Source organism: Tachypleus tridentatus, chromosome 6 (genome assembly GCF_004210375.1).
Source record: "Tachypleus tridentatus isolate NWPU-2018 chromosome 6, ASM421037v1, whole genome shotgun sequence".
In the NCBI taxonomy this organism is placed as follows: Eukaryota; Metazoa; Arthropoda; class Merostomata; order Xiphosura; family Limulidae; genus Tachypleus; species Tachypleus tridentatus.
The window spans coordinates 51,665,759-51,691,102 of NC_134830.1; the positions used below are offsets into that span (position 1 = coordinate 51,665,759).

General features: G+C 31.9%; 1 protein-coding gene across 7 annotated transcripts in view; it reads left to right on the forward strand.

The window, feature by feature from the left end:
* Nucleotides 1–2,818: 2,818 nt before the first annotated feature.
* Nucleotides 2,819–25,344, forward strand: part of Ubr3 (Ubr3 ubiquitin ligase) — a 94,689-nt gene continuing 72,163 nt past the window's right edge. For 4 of the 7 annotated variants that reach the window (XM_076504705.1, XM_076504707.1, XM_076504709.1 and 1 more), the window contains exons 1-4: nt 2,820–3,077; nt 19,101–19,314; nt 21,408–21,547; nt 23,419–23,559. In XM_076504705.1, coding sequence (XP_076360820.1) covers nt 2,858–3,077; nt 19,101–19,314; nt 21,408–21,547; nt 23,419–23,559 — 715 coding nt within the window. In that variant the 5' untranslated portion in view covers nt 2,820–2,857. Of the gene's footprint in view, nt 3,078–19,100; nt 19,315–21,407; nt 21,548–23,418; nt 23,560–25,344 lie in introns of all 7 variants that reach the window. The other 3 variants (XR_013029013.1, XM_076504706.1, XM_076504711.1) reach the window with 1 other exon arrangement.

Below are 25,344 nucleotides of genomic sequence, written 5' to 3' on the forward strand. Positions count from 1 at the left end.
CTTTCTCTTCTTTATTTTTGTCTGTTCTTTGTTTCCGCATTTGCTTCGTGATGTGAATCACCTACATCATCTAAGTGTAGCAAATATTTTCCTCAGAAGGGACTGTAACTGTAGAAAAAAACAACTACACTTTTCCTAGCGTATTTTATCGTTTTCAACCATGTTTGCTTACATCCGCCCTTTGCAGCACAGTTCTGAGAGCAGTGCAGTATCATTTCTGTTCATACGTTACAGACACCGGTTATCATTGAGTAATAGTTTCATGAACAAAGATATGACCATTTATTTGTTATAAAGCATAATTATAGCCGATTTTTAATGCACCACTCACGCTATGTTATAATGTACACATATGAATATAATAACTGCAGTTCGAACGTTCGCTGTATCTACGTGGTCTATACTACCTTTCTTACGTCAAAAATCTCTTATTAAACATTTTAGTTGTGTAAACGAATCCTTCCGACTTTGAAAATCATGGCTATTGTTTTATTCTCGGTTTAAGATTTTTATGCAATAAATAATAATAATTTTAGATAATTTAGAGTCAAAGCTAGGTCCAGAACTGAAAATAACAAAATATATAAGATATATTGCTAATCGATGATGCAAATGTTGTGTCTTTGCAAGTTCTCATCTCAAATGCTGTCAACTTCAACTTTAGACTATTCAAAGAACTGCATTAAACGATTTTCATCCACCTAAAGATGAATAATACAAACTCCAGCTTTTGAAGTTGCATCTCATTCTTTTAAGCCTTACGAAGACCACTACGTTAAAAGTGCTAAAAGTCAGAAAAGCATTTTACCGTCATCACAGAAGAACTAAACGAAATTAAAAAATAGTTATGTAAATATCTATACGTATTTAATGCATTAAAATTCTTTCTACCTTTTACAATGTATTACTAATGTTTCACACCTGGTATGTTTTACCAATAAATGCGAAACACAGGATGTCTTCCACTCCATTAGAACTATTATGAATGGGAATTCGAATCTATTTAAAAGTACGCGAATCTGAAAGCTATTTTTAATGTACTTAATTTGCTAATTTTAAGCTATATTACTGAATGCATAAGATAATAAATTTTAAACAATTTGTGCATCGCTTGTTTGTGTTGTAATATTGTTGTTTCATTAATTTTTAAAAATTGATATGTCAAAATAAGACCATGTCCAAGCTACGTAACCGTAACAAATCAGTTTATTTCTGTAGACTACCTCCACTTCTACTACACTGTTTTAACCTGTATATCTAAATTTAGAAGTGATGTTCCAACGGAAATAACTCACTAATAGCGCTACATCTAACGTACAAATAAACTTACTTGTACACTTTCTCTTTTAATCAATCGAGTAACTGAATATATACAATAACTAACAGTGATAAAACAATTTACTGAATAATTGGCACTCTAATAACTGAAAAAATTACTGACTCGCTATAAATTGTTTACTCGTATTTATAGTTAATTTACCCATCTAGGCTATAACTTTTCTAGATTGTAACCTCGTACGTCATCCAGCTAACATTTAAGTTAAAACATTAACAATATAGTTTACTACATTATTTAAGTTATTTTACAGATCTGGCCTCCTCTAACGAGATATCGTTGTTTTTCTTCACTGCTTCGCCCCCCGCTAGTACAGCGGTATGTCTCCGGATTTACAACGCTAAAATCAGGGGTTCGATTCCCCTCGGTGGGCTGAGCAGATAGCCCGATGTGGCTTTGCTATAAGAAAAACACACTCTTCACTGCTTCATTCATTCATCTTGAAAATTATTTCGAACTATACCTGGTATACCCCTGTGGTAACTTTTTATCGTAATCTGTTTTGCCCTAATAAGAGAACAAAACGATACAAAAATTCTGTCATGTATGTAACAAAATATGAACAAAACACATAATACCCTTAGATTACTCTTAAGTTTCTGAAAGAAATATGTGATAAACTTAAATGTGTTTAATAGTTGTTTTATCATCTTACTTAACATATAATTACAGTAGAGTGTGATTACATGAATGATTAACAAATATTTATAACTAGCTGTAGTACCCACCTCCTAGATGGAAATTATGTAAACTTATGGATAATGAAATCTTAAGACATGAAAATTTGCTTTCTTGATACGTTATTATATAAAAAAACAACAACAACAAAAACGCCAATAAAAATGGCAAAACACAAAATGTAAAACCACAAATTTGCATGTATCTTCACATGGACCCAACAAATCTTCATGTAGTGGCAAAAAACTCAAAAACACAAAAAAGCCCATCAAAACTGCAAAACTGAAACTTTATAGTATCTTTCCACGAACCTTCGTACTATATTTGGTTAATGATCCGTCTACAGGGGCAAAGTAGTGATAAAATACGGAAAAACGCACATAAAAACCACAAAACACAAAGTCTATATGTATCCCCGCATCCTAATGAATCTCCAAACCAATTTTGGTGAATATCAATCTACGCCCTGCGAAGTAGTTACATGGACATGCAACATGCACTGCTATTTTATTTATATAGATACAGCACGTCACAAAATAAAGTAAGAGCTATTTCTGCATAAACATAACAATAATTTATGTGTTTGAACAAAACTGTTACTTTCTACTGGCAATGCGAATTCCATATTGTAGTAGTTGGGTAAAAATAAAAATGTACAAAAGTTGTTTTTAAATTATGCAGCTACTAAAGAAAAAAAATCATATAATAGATTTTAGAAACAAGTTCGAGTCATTACTTTCTAGTATCCCACCGTTTTCCTCGTAGTATGTTTAAAATTAGTATAGATGACGCTATCTTGGAATCAGTAGTTAAGCTTTCGTACATAGCAGTCAACGAGAGAAAATGGCTGATGTCGATGTGACATCGCTGATTAAAAAAGGTAAAAGAGGGGCAGCTTCTTATTTTCAAGCAGAATGCCAAAGAACAAACAATCCAAGATCTCTACATGATTTACTTGATATCATAATAGACCCTTCAAAACCAATTGATGACTGGGAAACAATCGACTGGTGTCGATGGTTGATGGCAGGCGGAAAGACCCCTGACGAGTATTCACAGACAGGTAGCTTAAGCTTAATCGTATAATAATAATAATTCACCTATCAAATTCGTCTGACTCTAACGTCATCAGCTTGTGCACATGAAACATGTGTAAAGATAACGTAGTAGCTATCTTAAGAATTGTGTGGTATCCTTTACAGTATTTATTACACAATCCCAATACTACTAGTACTAGTTTTTATAGTAATACTACTACCATTTACCCTAAAAGTAACATTAGTAATAGTACTAATAGTAGTGGTTTATCATACGATGATGTTTGGTATATAGGTAAGGTAGCAGTTTATCATAAGAATTCTGGAGTGTACTTTACAGAACTAAATCTTTTGTGTAGTTACAGTAACTGAATGTAGTTTGATTTTAATTAATCTTGCTCTCTTTTTAATATGTGCTTGATTGTACTTCATATGAATCATAGTACTAAAGTCTGAGGAACTTTTTAAATTCTAGGAGTAGGATAGCTTAGGAGAATAAGTCACATAATAGTTTATGAAGATAAGTACCCGTTTTAAGAGATAAATGCCAGATTTATGGATAAGCTCATTTGTTGTTATTTTGAGGTTAGGAACAAATGGTTTAGTTTAACCTGAAATAAAGGATACATATAATGAGAATTATAGAAACTTGGTTAGAGTTGGAAAAGGTTGATAATGGGCATTATTTTCAAATTCTAGGTTGTAGGTTATCTAATGGTGACGAACTTTGTAAAAAGTGGAGTGGATCTGTATAAAGTTATCTGCAAACTGGTAGAACTGAAAACAATATTATGGTTAAGAGATGGAATCTGTATGGGTTACAATCAGGGGTTTTGTGTATAGGAAGGTTTTAATTGCTTCTGTTAGAGACAATGGGATCAAACAGTTGGGAAATTGTATTCTGAGAACAAGGTTTTTACTGGTTGGGGTAATAACATATTGATTATAAGATACTTAAATTTTAAACATACAGATATTGATTGTATGAAGTTAATCAGTGAAGAAAAAAGGATTTTTTGAAGTAACACTGAGCAGATTTACATGGTGAGGAAACTGTTAAAAGACTTCATATATCTTTCAAGGTAAGCACAGAGCAAAAGTATAATGTTGCAATATCTGAAAGTATACTTTGTCATCTGAATATTTAAGTAAAATGGCTGGGATAAAGAAACAGTTAACATAAAGAGTTTTAATACCATAACTTAAGAATGATAAAAATGTGAAATTGATGCACATGCTCTGTGAGAACACCCTCATACCCTGAATTATGTTAAAAACTTTGCAAATTTTCTGCAGTATTAACAAGATTTGGGCAGTTAATTTTAACATATTTTGTAGTGATATTTAGACTCAAAATGAGACAATTGGTGAAGATTTTTGAATCTTGAAAACTTCAAGCTAAGGAAGGATGCAATATTAACATCTTTGCTAAATCTCGAGCTGATATTGGCTTTGGTGAAGTTAGCTTACTAATAAACTGACCAGTTGACTACATTTAAACATTCTTTCCTCAATAAAATGCTTTGCTTAGCATTTTTTGCAGATATTACAATTACCAACTTTATAGGAGTGAACAGAGAAGGGAAATAAGTCATTTTCATTAAAATGAAAAAAGATTAAATCAAAGTATGTAGTTTCAACTGCCCTGCTCCCATGATGCAAACTGTATTCACACTGTAACTGGTAGACTGTTTTGTGACATAGAGGAAATAACTGTGAAAAGTCTTCACTTTACTGACACTGTCAGAACAGAAAAACTGAAGGTGTTCTGATATTTAGTTGATGTCCAATTCCACACTGTTTTGTCTCAACTCTAATAAAACACATTAGGTTTTGCTCTTTCTAACTTTAGAAAGTTTGATGAAACTCTTGGAGTGTCTTAAATCTTTTTATTAAAAGGAAAGCCCTAAGAACACTCCAACAATTCTTCAATTACCCATTGAATGAGGTTTACCTGTGATTCATTCATAGTCAACTATGTATCTTCAGAAATGGTATATAAAAGATTAATGAAGTAAGAAAAGCATGTCTGACATAATAGTTACATTGAAAGAAACCAAACAGTTAAGGGTGGGCAGGACCAATATTTCATCTCTGTCAACATAAAACCTGCTCTGATAAGGGATGAAATTTCTACATCAGATGTTTCAGTATTTGAATTAGAAATGGAAGAATTCTGTGATATGTTACAAACATCTACTTAAATGGATGCAGACACTTTCAATGTCGGTGTTTACCCCGATGGTCCTAAACCAACCATTTTGATGGACGTGAGTTGAGGTTACTTCTTTGTAACTAAGGAATAAAAATCATAGTGGATAATACAGCTGTGTTTAACTAAGTAACTTTTGTAAAAATCTATAACAATGTACGTTCTTGGAGGAGGATTGGAAAGGTAGGCTTTCTCATGAAAAAAATGGATTTATCTTCAAACAATGTGCAATGGGTGACAAGAGAAACTGTATTAAAGTGAGTACATTGGAGGAGATTCTTCAAGTCTTAACCAGTTTAAAAATTAACCATGTCCAATTTTACAACTTTCTGGTTAAACAAATTAACATTTTAAAAAACAACTAAGACAAATGAAAAACATGTTTTAAGAGATTAAAAACATTGAGTTTTACCTTTACAAAAAGTAAAGAATTAAATTAGTAAGAACAAATTTGTTCTGTTTTCTTCTGTATAGCCATAGTTACTAATTATTACTCATGTATTCATCCAATCTTTTCTTGGACTTGGTTAAATTTTCTGCCTCCACCATCATTGAAGGCAGCTATTTTCAAAACCCAACCACCCTGTTTGAAAAGTAATACTGTCTAAATTGCAGAAGACTTCTACACTGCTAAAATTTGAACTTATGGGCCCTTGTCTTGTTGTTTTCACTGCTAAACACAAAGTTTGATGTACTTATATTATCAATATCCTTAACCATAAAACATCACAGTTGATTCTGTTCTTATTCTCCTCATTCCAGATATCATCCTAGTAGCTCTTCTCTGAACCTTCTCCAACAGTTCAATGTCCTTCTTGGGGAAGAGAGCTAAAACTGCACACACTACCTTAAATGAGATTTTAAAAGTGATCTGTACTATGAAAGAATATTCCTTGTCTTGTATTCACTGCTTCTGTAGATTCTATCCAAAATCTCATTACTCTTATTGCTTGCTACAATACACTATTTAGATGACTGAAGTGATGTTTTATCACAACATCAACATCTTTTTGTTCAAACATTGTTCTTAATGTATTCTCATTTAAATTATAACAGTAATAAAACTTTCTTCATCCTGGCTGAGGTTGTCGAAGAGCTGTTTAAAAACACCAACAACATCTGTAATATTAATGTCTATCAAGCTGATAAAATTACTTTGATAAAGAAAAAAAGCTCCAAAACTTGACCACTAAAGGATGTGCTATGCATATTCTCCCAATGCTGTTGATTATCACTGTTTGCTTTCTGTCACTAAGCCAGTTCTTTGTATACTTAACATTGTTAACCCAATTAGTTAGTGTTGCACATGTATACAGTGAAGGCTGAAGATTAGCTAGCCTCCACTGACAGAAAAGTCTAATTTTTCAAGATGAGAAACTCACTTGAAGTAAAAAATGTATTCTCAAGATGGCTGGTATGGGTATTAAAATTTTAATACAAAGAAAGTACAGAACAATGTTTTGACCTTGTTAGGTCATTTTCAGGTTAATCTTTGTCTTGAGAATACAGAAGTCTTAATTTGTATTTTATTTTAGTGAAAGTTATCAACCATGGGAGCTATCTTATGAAGCAGATTACTAAATAATTTGATGACTATCTGCTAGGTTACATTTGTTCAAATGTTTGTCAACAGAATTTTGAGTTAAGAGTAATATGTAGAGTAAACACAGAGAAAGGAACTTCATTGTAATATGCAAAAGCTGGAGTCAGTATTATGGTTGAGATGTAAAGATTATTTTTGTAGTGCATGTTGGAGATAATGATTCAGGGAGAACAAGTCCAGATAAGCTACTTTGAAAGTATGGAGATTATTGAACATTAAAAGGGAAATTTTGGACATTAAAACATATGTTCATATTTTGATTTTGTTAGGATTATTATCGAGATTTAATTGTGTGAGTAGATTTATAAAAATAAATATAGGTTGTAAATAGTGTTATTTTGTGGAGAGTATGTGAAATTAATGCATTTGTTTCTACAGGGTGTTTGGAAAGTCACTGTGCACATATATTTATTGACAGACATGTTTCAATATATAATACAGGAGGTAAATATGAATGACAATTATAAACAATGTTGAAAGTGACTCACGTTGGCATCAATACAGGCTTGGATCCTTCTTATTTTGTTTCTAAACACAGCTATCAGTTACTGGCTTGAAATAGACTGAATGAATGCTGTTATTGCTGCTTTCAAAACTGCACAGTGACTTTCTGAACACCTTGTAGGAAAGAGAAGGATTTTATGGAATACATTGTAGGACCTTATGAGTGAAAGCAAAGAATATTATTTGGCTGTGATACAATTTTTCTTCAGAAGTTCTCGTCATTTCCTTCCAGAAGAATAGCTTTATTTATGCAAAGTCAATTACACCTTGCCACAGAATAACAACTCTTTGTCCAACAAATAATGACCCAAAATATTTCAAATTTATTAAAGAAAGTACTTATATGTAGTACATCATTTATCTAATATAGTCTTAAAAAAAAAAAGAATAACCAGTATGTAGGATAGACCCAAACAACTCTTAGTGTATTTCAACAACTATAACTCTTCTGTTAACCCTTTCACAACAGACTTAGTGCAATATACATGAGTTTGTATAGACATTTGTACATGTTAAGTATTTGCACTGTAACTTTTGATACAGCATGTGAATCTTCACAAAATTTGGTAGATTTTTGGTAAAAAATAACAAGTATTTTGTACACAAAGATCAGATATTTTAACGAAATATTTTTACCAAAGATTTTATTTATGAAAATAGTGTTTTGTTACAAGTCTGAGTGTGATCTCATGTTATGATTAGAAATTATTAGAAAACGATTTTTCATTTCAAAAAACTTGAATATTATTTGTGTAATCTGTAAAACCTCCTAAATACATTTAAAACATTTGTCTTCAGTGAGACTTTATATTTTTTTATTTTCTATATTCTACCTATGTGGGGTCTGTTACTTGACCAACCTTGTATCCGTCATAAAAATTGCATAATTTATATTTCTTTTTCTTTTTTCATGCTAGAATGACTAGATATTATAACACAAAAATGCAAATGTTTAGTTTTAAGTAACTTTTATAACACTATATATGAAAATACCTTATTTTTTTCATTACATTAACCTTCTAGTCATGTCTAGCTAACATTACATAGCTTGATTTGACATGGTGCATGTGCACTCAGGTCAGTATCCAGAAATATAATACTGACCTTTAGTCTTCCTTGTCTTGGCTGTGTTTTAGTGGATTAATATTTTGTAATATACAGTCACATTTCAATTATGCATTATGTATATAGATTATTATTAAACTCATTTTTCTCAAAATATAGAATAAGTCAAGAGGTAAAGGAAATAATTCTCTTCTTGCTAAGATCTTACTAGGTTGTTGCTGGACATAGGTTGCTAGGCTTTTTTAAAATTTTGCAAAGGGAGGATGTAAAAAAAAGTTTTTTTACATATATACGCTTCAATAACTAAAAAATCATAACTACACTGATACTATAGAATTCCACTATAATTTTTAAGCTTAGTAACTAAGATTTATTTAGATTTAAAAAAATATGAAACCTTGGATCGAAAGAACATTATAGCATTTTCAAAGATTAAAATGGTGGGAAAACTACTCTGGGGACATTCTAAGCTGTGGTTGGTTATTCACATGTCATATGTTGAAGTAAGTGTATATAAGGGACCATTTCAAAAACTTGAAAGAACTGAATGGGGCCACCATGTATGATTCAGTACATAAGCCATATTTTGGCAAAATAAAAAGATACGAGATTTTAATTTTATATTATAGCTTCATAATATTTGTAATTTGAGTTCCTGATTTGTATGAACTATAGACTTGGTATTTTGACATCACAAACATCTAATTTTAAACATTACATTCAACATACCACATGATTCACTAATATTTATATTTAAATGCTTTTTTTAATATATATTTTTAAATAAAGAAATTAACTTGTATATAATGTTAAAGTTTGAGTTATGATCCACAGTTTGATTCCAAACTTATTGAAATAAATTCATTAAATAGTAGTTCAATAAAATTTAGAATTCAAGTCAACAAATGCAATGACATGGCCTTTGAACCCTAACCCATTGCAAAAAAATTAATACAAAGAAAACTTGCATGTTGTCCATCACTTCACCCAGTTGTTGTAATAATAATATGATTCTAATAGACAACATAAACAGTTTCAAGACTAAACCTGATAGAAAAATGGAAGTAACCTATTGAATTGTCAATTTTAACTTCTTTGAATAAATTTAGATCCTGGAAATGGTGATCTTTTCAACCATTAATTAGTTCTCTGTCTGATAAATAGTTTGATTTTTTCTTTCTGATGTATGGTATGAATTAATTAACTTTACGTCTAATCTTTCTTAATTCTTATTATAATATTTTGCATGTATTTTTCATTTTGTAGTTTGATGTACTTAACATTTTTTGTTAATGAGTCTTTGTATCTCATCTTTATTTTACTTTATCAGGATTGAGATTAGTTTTCCGTTAACATATTTTTTTTAAATACAAAACCTAATCTCTATAAATCACATTTCCTGTCATATTGCACAACAGAAATATGTTGCACAGCAACAGTCTTCAGAAATAGTCTTATCACCTCTCACCCATAGCTATCTCAATCCTAGCTTACCCTCTGAGCATTGCTAAAAAAGATTTGACAACAGTGGACTAGCCTTTACATACTCAGGTGTTTATTGTCTGGGTAGACAGCACTTGGTGTGTTCATATACATTATATATTTAAAAATGGCTAGTATGGGTGGAGAAAGCACCAGTAGAAGAGCGAACCCTCTACATTCCTACACTCAATTACACAACCACCTTCAAACATGTGGTCAGCTACTGGTCAGTAACCCTTTCTTTCTTTGTGAACCTGATGATGCCCAAAGAAGGTTGAAATGTTTGCTTCTTTGCTAGTGCTTTCTCTACCCATACCACCTATTTTTAAATATATAATTTTCTCTACAAGTGGATTTTCTTGTTATCATGGGTGTTTGTATACAATTTATGGTCCTTCAGTCCTAGTTATGTATAGTTTTGTTTTTCTCGGGTAGCATACTATGTCTTATTATTGCTATGTTTGGTACTACATTTTGCTACACATGTGAATGAAGTAGGACAGATATTTTGAAAACATGCTAGCTATGAAAACCCTAACAATCACATTCATACATGTAATTTTATTTTTCATGGGTATTCAAGACACTTCACCTGGATTGTTTTTGCCTGGAAGTACTGCACTTGTTGATCACAATATCTTATACATGGCATTTCTACTGAATGTTTTGCATGTATGAACCTCACTTGACATACCCAAGGCATCACCTTTTGTACATCCTTATACATGCCTGTTGTCACTTACACTTTAGACTTCCATATTTGTTAGTACTGTGCTGTTTCAATTCAGTTATACAGCACTTCTCTACTTATTTTATGTTGTACATCTTGTTACTGAGTGCACTGCTGCATGCCGGTTCAGTTTTGCCATTTCTGTGTAACTGTGTTAATTATTGAGTGTAGAACATGCCATTCCAGAAGTAGTAGTGTGTATCCCACAGACATGTTTTCCTTTCATGTTCCTGCACATCTGCTCTTCCAGTTCAGTTACCTTCTATTTAATTGGATATTGATGTGCCTTCACCATGCCTTACACCTTTGCAATATGGAATTCTAGTTTTGGATGAGACTGTTTCAGAAGTTAACATTTTCTTGCACTGAAAATGAATTTCCTACCCTTCCTCTCCACTGATATGCTGCCATCTCTGGTTTGTATCTGCAAATTCTTAAAAGTAAGGATTGTTCTATAGAGGGAGTTAGCTGCTCTAGTAGAGATGGTGCAGTATGATTGGTGGAGGGTAGTCACATGATAAACACATTCTGAAATGGTGTGAAACTGATGGGATACAAAGACTGGTATGTTGTTACAAAAATGTTTTTCACCAATACTTAGGGAGCAAAGAAGTCACATGATACACAAACCTAATGATTGAAAATACATTTAAATATTTCCTTTTAAAATTAAAATCAAAACTTGTATTAATACTTGAATTATAAGTTACATTATGATGCAAAGTTTATTGCTATAAATTAGTAATAAATTTGCTAAACTTAATTTTAAATATAACTCCATAAAAGGTTGTAAAATACGCAGTTTAACCTAACCAATTTATAGAGAGTTACAAATGTACAGGTGCCGGAAGATTGGATATTAGCATTTATTATGCCAGTGTTCAAGGAGAGGAAATGAATTCCTTATGACTGTTGCAAGTTAGTCTTACTTCAGTGGTTGGGAGCTTAAGAGCATATATAATTAAATAATTTCTAAAGGAATATTTAGGCAAATGTCTCGTTCTTACAGATAACCAGCATGGATTTGGAAAAATAAGTGTCATATTATTGCAGATAACCAGCATGGATTTGGAAAGGCAAGTGTCACATTATTGCAGATAACCAGTATGGATTTAGAAAAACAATTGTCATGTTATTACGTATAACTAGTATGGATTTGGAAAACAAGTGTCGTGTTATTACAGATAACCAGCATGGATTTGGAAAGGCAAGTGTTGCATTATTATAGATAATCACCATGGATTTGGAAAGGCAGATGTCATATTACACATAAGCATGGATTTAGAAAAAATGAATGCCGTATTATACAGATAACCAATATGGATTTGGAAATACAAGTGTCATATTATTGCATATAACCATCATGGATATGGAAAGGCAAGTGCCATATTATACAGATAACCAGCATGGATTTGGAAAGGCAGGTGTCACATTATTACAGATAACCAGCAAGGATTTAGAAAGGCAAGTGTCACATTATTGCATATAACCAGCATGGATTTGAAAATACAAGTATAACGTTATTACATACAACTGGCATTGATTTGGAGATACAAGTGTAACGTTATAACATACAACTGGCATGGATTTGGAAATACAAGTGTAACGTTATAACATACAACTGGCATGGATTTGGAAATACAAGTGTAATGTTATTTCATATAACCAGCATGGATTTGGAAAGGCAAGTTTCACATTATTGCAGATAACAAGCATGGATTTAGAAAGGCAAGTGTCATATTTTCACAGATAACCAGCATGGATTTGGAAAGGCAACCACCCAGTGTGGGTTCCAATGACAGCACTCCACACAGACCACCTGATTTGACTTGAAACATCAATCAGAGAACCTTTCTCAAAAGACAACATCTTGTATCAGTATTCTTTGACATTGAGAATGCTTATGATACAACATGGAGGTATGGCATTTTGAGAGACCTATATATATATATATATATATATATATATATATGGGTTACATGGCCATTTGCCCATTTTTATTAAAATGTTTTTCATGGACAGGAGATTCCAAGTTTGTGTGGGTTTGACACTTTTTTGTTCTTTTCTACAGGATCTTGGAATTCCTCAGGGCTGTGTTTTGACTATCACACTTTTCAGTATAAAGATTAATACCATTACTGAATAACTCCCTCTCACTGTTGAAAATGGGCTCTTTGTTGACGACTTTCACATCTCATGTCAGTCGTCAAACATGAGGTGTATTGAGTGGCAGCTACAGACTGCCCTCAATTTTTTACTGAAGTGAACCACTGCAAATGGCTTTAACTTTTCTCTCTCTAAAACTGTTTGCATGCACTTTTGCTGCCAATGGGATAATCACCCTGATCCTGAACTGTGTATCAGTGAAGTTGTGCTGCTTGTGATCCGTGAGACAAAGTTCTTGGGGCTTATCTTTGACCGTAAGCTGACCTTTATACCACACATTGAGCAGCTACAGGTCAAATGTACAAGAGCATTGAACATCAGCCGTGTCCTCTCTTCCACCACTTGGGGAGTGGATTGATGTTACATGTTAAAGATGTATTGTGCTCTTATTTGATTGAAACCTGACTATGGATCACTGGCTTATGGCTCTGCCAGAACTTCAGCCTTAAAAATGCTGAACCCCATTCATCATCAAGGACTTCTGCTCTGCATGCACCAGGGTTTTCTCCATTTTCTCAGTTCAGAGCTTATACATAGTCTCATGAACCTTCTTTGCACCTCCACCATTTGCAACTGTCTTTACTATATTCTTCAAAACATCGTTCCTTACCAAAGCAACATCCCACCTGGGATTGTGTTTTCCTTCCTCAGCAGGCCATACTTTTTCAGAACAGATGATCTACCATTGCTCTTTTTGGCCTTTGTATTCAGGTGCAGTTGGATAAATTTGGTCTGTCCTTGGATAACATTGCTGTATCCACTGGTCAGCCCATCCCACCATGGCTCCTTACAGTCTCCAAATGTGACCTTTCTTTAAATCATCTGAGAAAAGCAGACACTCCCAATTGGAAATACTGTCTGTTATTTGTTGAACATCTTTTGAACCATTTTTCCATTCCTATTTTTATAGATCGTTTGAAATCAGGTAACTGTGTGAGCTCTGCCATGGGTTGTTGTGGTTTGGTGGTTGTGTGCAGAATTCCCTCTGCAGCTTCTGTGTTCACTGCTGAACTGTATGCCATTTCTCTTGCCCTGGATTACATAGAAGCTAAGCAGTATTCAAACTGCACTACTTATACTGACTCGCTTAGTTCCTTACTGGCCCTGTAATTGCTTCACATTAGTTCACACTTTCTCCTCACTGATATTCAAAACTGACTGGCCTATTTCTCTTTAACATCTACTTCTATCCAGTTTTTCTGGATACCTGGCCACGGTGGTATTCATGGGAATGAGCTTGCCAACACTGCAGCTAAATCTATCTGCTCTGGCACTATCACTGCTGTGTGTGTTCCATATATGGACTATGGTCTTGTATTCAGGGCTCAGCTCTGTGCCAGTTGGCAGTTGACTTGGAGTGAGCAACGTGAAAACAAGCTTTTCCAAATAAAACCCTCTGTTGGACTTTAGCTGTCTTGCTGCCATAAGGATCGGAAAGAGGAAGTTGTTCTAACTAGACTATGCATTGGTCACAGATTTTTAACTGATCGTTTTCTTTTATCTGTAACTGATGCACCAGTGTGTAGTCTGTGTAACACTCAGATCACAATAAGCCACATTTTACTTTCTTGCAGTTGTTCTGACTCTCAATGACGACACCATATTAAACATGTTCTGTCCCAAAGTTTGTCCCTTAAGTTAGACAGTGTTATTGGTGATGGTGACACTGTCCATCTTGATAAAGAGTTTAGTTTTTTAAAGGCCATTAATCTTTTTAATGCCATTTAAGTTTTTAATTTACACATTAGACCTTTTTTAATGTGATTCCCTTTTAAGAATCACAGTCCATCTAGTTTGATTTGGAATTAGGAAATGGCCATAACATCAAATAACTCGAAACCAGGACTGGAAAGGCCAACTTCATGTGACTAATGCTGTTGTTTGAACTACCCATTAGTTATCCTGGTGAGTTATTATTAAAATTTTGCTACAAGTCTTTTAAATTTTTATTACTTTTTGAAAATGGCCATGATGTCAAGTAACATGGAACCAGGACTGGAAAGGCCAGCTTCAGGTGACTGATGGTGGTTTTTGTACTTAACTGTTAGTCTTCCTGGCAAGTTATGATAATTACAGAAAGTCCTTTACAACTTGTATTACTGTAGTTTTCTCTTTAACATTGTAGACTAGATGTAAACATTGGTTTTATGCTATTTATGTTTTTTTTTTAAACTTTGTTTTGGTTTACTTTACTTTCCTTTCATGAACTTTCTAAGTCTACTTTAATTTTAACTTTTTAACAGATATTTGGTGCAAATAACCTAGTTGCTTTGTGCCATAAAACACCAAATCAGCCAACTTGGAAAGGCATGTGTCATATTATTACAAATAACCAGCATGGATTTGGAAAGGCAAGTGTCATTATTGCAGACAATTAGCATGGATCTAGAAAGGCAAGTTTCATATTATTACATATAACCAGCATGGATTTGGAAAGGTGTCATATTACAGATAAGCATGGATTTAGAAAGGCAAGTGCCATATTATTACATATAACCAGCATGTAGTTGGAAAGGTGTCATATTACAGATAAGCATGGATTTAGAAAGGCAAGTGCCATATTATTACCAATAACCAGCAGGGATTTAGAAAGACAAGTGTCACATTATTACATATAACCAGCATGGATTAGAAAAGGTGTCATATTACAGATAAGCATGGATTTAGAAAGACAAGTGTCACATTATTAGGTAACCAGCATGGATTTAGAAGAAAGGAGTGCCATATTGTTCAGATAACCAGCATGGATTTGTAAAACAAGTGTCATGTTATTACAAATAACCAGCATGGATTTAGAAAGACAAATGCCATATCATTACAGATTAACAGCATGGATTTAGAAAGACACATGTCATTACAGATAACCAGCATGGATTTAGAAGGAGTAGAGCTAAAAATGATCCAGTGAATTTGATATATTTATAACAGAAAATAAATTATTAAGTGGATACAGAATTAGTTGGTTTATAGAAGGTTATTAGATAAAGCTATTCACAGTGGGTTACTGTTACAAATGATGCACCTCTTGTTCTGTTTTATGACCTGTGTATTTTTCATTTTCTCTACAAAAATGATAAACTGGAAAAAATTGTTCTTTTTCTGGGTGAGTTGGCATGGAATTACCCAATAATTAAACAATAGCATTTTTGATTTGCTGGAAGTTGTCTGATAATTGTTTGGAGGTTTAAGACTTCAAAATAATTAGTATCACTTGTGGCATGCATTAGTGTAGAGTTACATTGGTGGAAAGTGTCACTTGGGAGTTTGGGAGTCACAACACACCAGCAGCGTATTATCTGCAAAAAATTTAATTTTGGTTTATATTCAGTGATAACATAATACAGATAGAATTTAACCTGAAAAAATTAAATTTGATTTATGGACTACATTATATATAGATACTTTACAATATCTTCAAGCATGTTGGGTGACTTACTCTAAGATTTATGAGGGTACACATGAAAATATGAGGAAGATTTCTCCTAGGCTCTAGTAGAGATGTGCACCCCTGATTTTTGAAGCTATGAACTTATGGAATGTTGTGTTGAGTCACTTTGTATGAAAATTATGAATATAAAAACTTAATTTAGTATTTTTTTTTGAGGTAAATTGCAGACACACACACACCTTACGTGTAATCTAAGTTGAAATTCATTGTTTGTCTTATTGAGTGAGAAACTTTGAATGTGCAGTTTGTATTTTTTGATTTATTGTGATATTTTGATAACTTGTCACTTTATCATTTAACTGGCAAAATTTGCTCAAGAGGCTATACATGTGTGATTAAGGGTTAAATTTTACCATGTCACCTCACTTGCATGAGGTAGACAAAAATGAACATAATTTGGTTCGAGCTTCCCTGAAAAACAGGCAAAACCATATGGTTCAAGCAGGCATTTTGGAGGAATTCTATTTAAAAAATATCTGAAATTTGGTAACAAAATATTCTTCATTGCAATCTTGCAAGTTAGATGGCATTTACTTTATGATATTATTGGCATAATTTACAGAAGACAAACATGACCTTATAGCAGTCTTTAAAAGGGAAAGTATAGAAAGATGCTAAGATTGTATTAACTGGCCAAAAAATCCCTATTACTGATGATACTGTTGGTTAGAATTTTGTCAACTTATGCATGTTTCCATGAAATTTCAAGGAAATTTTATTTTTCTGGCATTTTGTTAATATATTTTAGTGTTTTCAGAAAAAAATGCAGGGATGAAAGGTTGGGAAAATAAGCATTTGAATATTTAGATTTATAGTAATTCATTATTTAAGAATGCAAAAATACTATTAATCTTATAAAATTGTTTTTTATATTAACTACAACTTTGTTTTGATTTTTTTTCTTTTAAGTTCAACATCTTAGAAACTGTTTTTGTGAATATTGGAACTACTTTAACCAGTTACATTCAAGAATTTTTTACTCTGGAAGGATGTACAATAAAGAAAGGAAATTAAAGGCCAGGGAAGAAGAAACTATATGTAAATCATTTACAACAAATTAAAACTAAAGCTTATCCAAATAATTATTTAGACTTGTACGTCAATTAAAGAATGGGAAGTAATAGACATTTAACTTATCCTGTTAATTATTGTGATAGAACAGTGAAAGACTGTAGAGCAGTTCTTTCTGAAGCCTCTAGAGGGCTTGACTTACTTATGGCCAACTTAAAAAAAACAACTTATGTCCACCCACACTTGGTTTGGAGTTTCTGCCTCGTTATTATTATTATTTTATAAGCTGTGACTAGAGTGTACTGTTTGGTATTTTTTCTGCTGTGTGTTCATTATTTGTTAAAATAAAAACAGACAGAATAAAATAAATGGCTTTCAACCTTTTCTAGTTTTCTAGAACTTTGGATTAAATGCAGTCTTTTTCACTTTGGCCCAACACAATTTTTTTTTTCTTTTAAGTTTTTGATCAAGTAGTATGTGTGCTATTGAATGTGGAAAATGATTAAAAATTATAAAGTAACATTATGTCTGTGTTGTAAACACTTACCTGATAATGCAATGCTACAAAATAAAGCCAATATTTGTATTGGAACAATCATTCAAAAATAAAGCTAACTTCCATTGGCCCACATTTTTTCCATCTTCCTGCAATTCTGTTTCAGTAATCCAACATTAATACAACTTGGTACCTGTGGATTTATATTCAACATTGTTGTTTATAGGTCAACAATTTTGGTGAAGTGACAAAATTAATACAGAATACTGATTAACAGAGCATACAGTTCATAGTTTTTAAGTGTATTTATCTAATTTTTTTATCTCAATCTCTTATACACAATTACTGTTTGTATTTGAGGCTTTAACCTATGATTAAAGCCAGTGTTTTGTCAGACTTGACTTGCTAGTTCTGTTTGTAATGAATGTGTAGTAGACTGTCACATGGTAAAGCTAAATGTTGTGTTTAACTTGTAAGGTTCCAAAATTTTTACAGATAAATTATTTGAATGATAAAATTTCTTCATGTGATCATTATCAAGAAATCTAAGTTATTACAAAAAGTGATTATAAAAGATCAAAAGAGAAAATTTCTTAACTGTTAAAGCATGGTTCCCATCACTTCATGGTCATATAGGTACCGTGAAGGAGAACTTAAGCACTTTCTATTCAGTAAATCCATATGTATTCAAAACAAAAAGTATGCCAAAAAACAGGTGGAATAATATATATTGTCATAAAATTTAAGTTGACAAAGAGCTCCTCACCTTTTCAAATTATCAAGAGATCTTTTACATCTAACTGTATAACTTACTAAGCTATTATAATTAAACAGTGAAAGGTGTTTAACTGTAGAGATTTAGCTTTCTTCAACAGTTTTAAAATTCACATTTGCTCTATATGCAGGAGTTATGTTTTTCTTGCTAAATGATTCATAGTATGAAAGATACAGAAACATGTTACTTCATGCACAACCAGAGTGAAAAGGGCTACTGAGAGCAATGGTTAAACATAATTTACTGTGGTTCAAATTTTCCCCAATAACTATTTAAAAGCTGTTTCAACTGAATAATGAAAATAGCAACAAACGTTACCAAAGAAATTTGAACTGAATTTTGGAGGTACAAAAAACCCAAGTCACAGTTTAACTTCAAATTATATAATACATGTTTAACATGCATGTTTCAGAATTATATTTATTATGTTTAACACCCTAAAATTGTGAAATTTCAATTGTGCAAATTGTAAAGCACTTGTTGTGGTTGATTGTAATTTAGTTTAAGAAATTGGTAGTTGCTTTTATGAAGCCATAGTGAAATTTATTGTTTTACAGTTCGTAGATATGACAATGCTACAACCTGTGGTTTGGTGTGGACAGCAAATTTTGTGGCGTATAGATGTCGGACATGTGGTATCTCCCCATGTATGTCTCTGTGTGCTGACTGCTTTCAACATGGTGATCACGAAGGGCATGACTTTAACATGTTCCGCAGTCAGGCAGGAGGAGCATGTGATTGTGGAGACACAAGCGTCATGAAAGAGTCAGGGTAGTGTGTTTATATAAGTAGATATAGAACATGAAATTAACCTTATATTTAAGTACCACAGTCATCTGGTGTCAGAAGAGTGTTTGTGGGTGTGAAAAAAATATTCACCTCCTCTCTCCCCCCTAACAAAATTGTAAGTGCTCATATATTGCTAAATTGTTGTTTTTTCCCTTCAAATACATGAGCATTCACAGCCAACACCCACTGTTATTACAGCTAGGTTCATGTTTTAAGACTTTCCTGTTTAAAGCAAATACTGCCATGTGGCTATAACCTAAGCTTGGTAGGATAGTCTTGCTGTAGGTAGGTCTAGATTTGGATCTAACTGGCTACAAGCATAAATATCAAATCAGGGTTTTGTGTGGATAAGTTATTGCTTATTTTTAGGTAAGGCCAAATCTAGTGCAGGGAATACATAAATCCGTAGAAGTAAATAGTAATATGAAGCTAGGACATCCTGCATTGTTTTATTGCTAGTAATAGTAGTCTAGGTGTAGGTCTAGATATGGTATTAAGCAAACCATCTATATATGTAAAGATTTATCTAGGCTTAAAAGCAACATGTGTAACACAACTGATTACATCTATCAATATACGAGACATAAGTTTTGTTTCAACCTGTATAGGCCCCTGCATGAGTTTAGTAACTAACATTGATAAATACTGGTTATTTAGCACACCACTGGCTGGTAAATTACATTAACATTTCTTGTATATGCCCACCATTAACTCAAAACTTTGTCAAATATTAGTTTGTTTGGTAAATTAGTATAAATTATACAAATTATTTGTAAATTTTATTGTAAGGAAGAGAAACCCTGTAATTTTACAATTGGTTTAGGCCACATGATCAGAAATTTGTGGTCTGAAACTTTTCGTGATTTTCATTCAAGGTACAGTTTCCCATGAAACTGTTTTACTTAGTCTGAAACAACTGATGTAATATTTTTATGCCTATTATGCATATATTTTTTTCTTTTTATATACCTAATGTGATTTTTAGGAGCATTTTGCATTGGGCACGTAGTAATTTTATACATTGTAGACACATCTGTCAACAAGTGTTTAAAATTTAGATATAAAATAGTTATCAAATACATAACATCTCTTTTTGTTTTAAAGTAGCATGTAAAACAAGCTCTTTGTTGTTTCATATTATTAGAAAAGACTTACTGGCAGAAAACCAGTTTTGTAGGTTGTTTCTGTTTACACTCTTTGAATATTTTGTCAAAAATATGTTATAGATATGGTATAATTTTATGGAAGAAAATTAGAAGTATTTAAAATAGTGCAGCCTTGTATAGACAAAATATAAATGTTTACAGCTATGTTATCATTTTATTCTAATGAAGAGAAGGAGAATGGGTTTCCAAGATAGTTCATAACAGTCAGAGTAACTTAGTACTCGTGTTAACTGAAAACACACAATATTGAAATATAGGAATATTTTCCTTTTGAGTGTGTGCAAGTGTGAAAACTTTAGTAAACAAAATTTTTAAGGTGACAAGTGTAAAAGATTGAGGTTTCATTTTGTACTTTTGATATAAGAATCTGTATTTATTTATTACTATGTGGATAACAGTAATCTGATGTGGAGTTTCAGTTTTATTAACAGGTATTTTGCTTTTTTTAGAATTTCTGTTGTGCATAAAATGCCATAGAAGTAAACAAGCAGGGTTAACTGATAACTACTCACTCTCAACTAGAAGCATGATAAGACTATAAGAAATAACTTATTATATCTCAAAATTGTCATATTCATGCTGTTAAATACATTCATTTTAATTTTCTACATGTTCCATGCTACTTTCAGTGAGAGAGAGTTATCTTTAGTAAAATAACTTTTTTTGTGTAGGTATTAATCAGTTTGAAATGTTAGATATGTAAGCCATGTTTTTAATTTGTCTTTTGAATGTTCTATTATTTTTTAAAATATCATTCAAGTGTCAAAATCTCCTTTAATTAATTAAGGTGCAGGTGTTTTGAGGTAATAAAACTAATAATAGATTGGTAGTGTCCTGTTTAGTTTTGAATTAGAGTATTAATTTATGTACTGTGTAAATTACTGTAGTTAGAATTAATCTTTCATTAAGGTTCTGCAATCGGCATGGACCTAAAGCCCAACTAAACAAAACCTTGGCACCTCCAGACTTGTTATGTGTTGCTGAAGCTATGATGCCCCGAATAATTCTCAGACTTATTCAGTATCTACGAGAACACAGTGCCAACTCAGGTACTTACCAGTCTTAAATAGCTGTTAACAAGATCTAACATTTTGATGTATGTCTGGTGTGAATTAATATATTTCTTAATCTAAAAAAACAAAGTATAAATGCTTGTCTGCTACCTTCAAGCTGATGCAACTACAGTTGTTTTTTTGACTTGAACATCTAAGTAAACCCCTTCTATCAAGTATAAGACATCAGAGTACTTTTAAATATAAAATCTGATAAAGAGAAATAATTTTGGTAGAAATACACCTTATTATGATGGAGCAGCTTTCTTTGAAGCAAACAAGATGTATTACTGGTTTGTGTGCTAAATAAGTGTAATTTGATATTAATTTATGATCAAGCAATTCTTTAGAAACTTGAATTTTTTTTTTCACTGGAATTTATCTGTTTTATTGCCTAATGGATGAAATGGTGCATTCTAATCTTTAAAGTAATTACAGAATACCAACATATTGAATTAGCTGTACTTTACAGATTAACATATTACAGTCCTGCACTCCCGAGGAGTTTCATCATTTTAGTTGACTTTTCCAGTTGGGAATGCATGGTTCATCTGTATTTATTTAGTTATGACTAATGAAAATGAATATATTGCATAGATTAAACTTAAAAAAACAAACAGTTTATGAGTAAATGAAGCTTTACATGAGGAAATGTAAACTTTCTGACAGCTCTCCCTCAAGAGAATGTACTTTTATTTCATTATTTCTATCACTCTATTTATCACCAGGATGATTTGTAATTTTTGTATTAGTAGTTAGCTTCCCCTGAATATGATATTAATTGTTGTTGAATTTTGTTGTTGTTTATTGGTTAATTTCTGAGAATGGACTGTCAGTTTGTCATAAAATCATATATACAGCCATGTTTTACTTGTTTGTTAGCAGTATCCTTCAGTTAAACACTTCATGTAGTTTATGTAATAAAATTTTATGAAGAATCTTGTTAATTACAAGAATGAACAATTAACTAAAATTCATAAAACAATTTTTTGATACTTTGAAAACATTTTAAAGTTGGGTTTGGATTATTCAGAATAAAAATGATCAATCATGACTATGTATAACAAACTTGCTAATTTAAAAGATGATCTTACTGATCAAAGTTATGTAAATATCAGCAGATCTGTCTTGGTTGATTCAATAACAAGAAACATTTTGAAGTTCTTTTATTTAGTCAGTTCCAGTTAAATTCAATGGCAAAAAGAATTGAGTTTTAACTTAAGGAATATGAAAGTAACAAATATTGTTTCAATCACTCGATAATAATCTCACCAGTGATTGAAATGTTTTACCTGTTCTAAAACTAATCTTGCTTACTTTCAAAGCTGTCAATTTTAATAAAATAAGTAATCTCAAAATGAAACTATTTTGTGTCTGTGTTTATTTTTATGATAGAAAATAAAAATTAAAAGTTTTTGTTGACAATTCCAAACAGCACAGAAATCTGAATTTTTAAATCTGACTAGCGATAAACCAGAGATACATAAGTTGAGTAATGCATGGAATGCTATGAAAGAAAGATTAAATACAGCTACTTCAATGATGCTGTCAGTTACTTAATACTGTCATTACAGATACTGGTAAATGAGGAATAAAACATGAACTAATACAGAGTTGAAACTCCAGGTAATTTTGTTATATTCAGGATTATTTGTCTACATAATATTTATATTTTAGGGATTTCTTTTCATAATCTATATTTTGCCTTTGTTTCTTTTTGTTTTTTTTACCATCTGAAAGAATGGTTTTACAGTTAGTGGCCATAGCTCATAATAGCACTAACAGGACTGACCACAAAGTTATTATAAACTTGTGATTTTATTGTTATGTATTCTGTACTTGAAACTTGATTTGTTGGCTTGGTGTAGGAGACTTGAGTGTTATTAGCGAAGCAGATGGGTTCCTTTCAATGCTACATCACCTGAGTGAAATGGGGGGAGCTATGAGAATGGTGATGACAAGAGCATTGACAAATCCAAGAACTTATTCATGTAGCTGTCTTGTTGAAGGTATGTGCTTTAAAAAATATTTACAACATTTTTACTGTTATTATATTTAAGGTTTTTTACAACTGAAGATAAAAGTCCAGAAAAAGTGTCTTAAAAATGCCATTTTCAATGCTCATTGTTCTTCATCTAGAGCATGAAAGAGGTATACAGTGTATGTCATGTTGAGTTGAAATGTGATTGTAACATTTGAACCTTAACTTGAGTCAGATGGCTGGAAATTAAAAATATGGTTGTATAGCTTTAGAATTATCACACTTAACATTTTTACATAAAATATTTATAATAACTGAACTTTAAACTCATAAACCATAATACATGAATGTTAGTTAGCAAATTTTAAATGTCATGGGTTTTCATATAAGAACATGCATGTATCTGTTTGTTTTTCAGTACCAAATTTTATGTTATTATAAACTGATGATATAGTATATTTTTCATTAATATCTGCAAGGTTAAGACAACAACAGCTGTTTAAAGATGTATTATTCCCCAAATGTTAATGAACTAGGTTCTTGGCTGATGATTAATCTGTTATTTCAATGAATTCTCAGACAGGTGACCTGTAACTTGGTAAACTATTCCATGAGAAAGAAGTGTGACTTAACTGATTTCTAAAAATTCTAGGTTAAAGGAGCCCAATTAGAATAGGTGTTTTAGTAACCCAAACTTCACAACTGTTTGGCACTGAATGAAGGAGAGTATTAAATATAAATACAGCAAGAATGTTTTGTGTAATTATTTGATATTGTTTGAAAAACCATCATGAGGGTACAAGTCTACTGTGCTTTACATGAAGTTGCATTCTTGAGAAATGGAACTTAATTCCTCAGCATACCTTTCAAGAACTTACAGTTTCCAAACTGTGGAATTGAAGTATTTCTTACAGCCCCAAATGGAACCAGACATCAGCAAGCTGTGTGATTCCATTTTTGTCTAACCCTGCATAGAGGTCTGCATATGTTTTTTTATTGTAGAATCAATTTCTTATATGCACAATCTCCTTAGATAGAATAGATTTATAATATCTGTGCAATTGATCATAGTGATTATTGTAATGTTCAAACTTATCTCAAAGCTGTCAAAGCTATTAACATGTTTTTTGACCAAGTTTCAGATTGTACAAATGTAGTGGTTTCTTTGAAAAGTCCTCTTTCATCAGGGTGGAAATGTAACATTGAAGGCTGAATATAATGATATACATCACTTGATTACATTTTGTTGAATGTTATTCACTCTTCTGCTATATCAGCTTCAGAAAGTTGCAGAACTATGAAAATGGGGTCAAGTGTCTTTATGAAATTTTCTCTCTAGTTTTACTTTACTTTTAGCAAAGAATTAAGTGAAATACAACTTATCAGATTACACACTTCATTCATTAACTGTATAGTACATGTTAGGCATCTTCAAAGCTGTGCTTTATGGTAGTGAAAGATCCCCTGCACAGTGATTTGGGGTGGACAAAAGTTAAATATGAAATTATTTTTAAATGCTTGTGAGTGAGAACCTATATAGGCTTAACTCTTTTACTATGGGCAGTTTTTTTTGTGAGCTACATTCAAAATTAAAACTATTTTCATGTTGTGGTATACAAATGAATTTGGCATAAAAACATAGCTAATAATATAGATTGTTAATATTGTATAAAATTTAAATTCTTATTTTTATAAGGCTATATGTATATAGCCATGAAGAATGAATTAACTTATTATAATGTGGTCATTACTCATGCAAAGCATAAAGTTTATAACCTTCAATGCTGTTTGGTTACAGTGCCACAAAATAAAA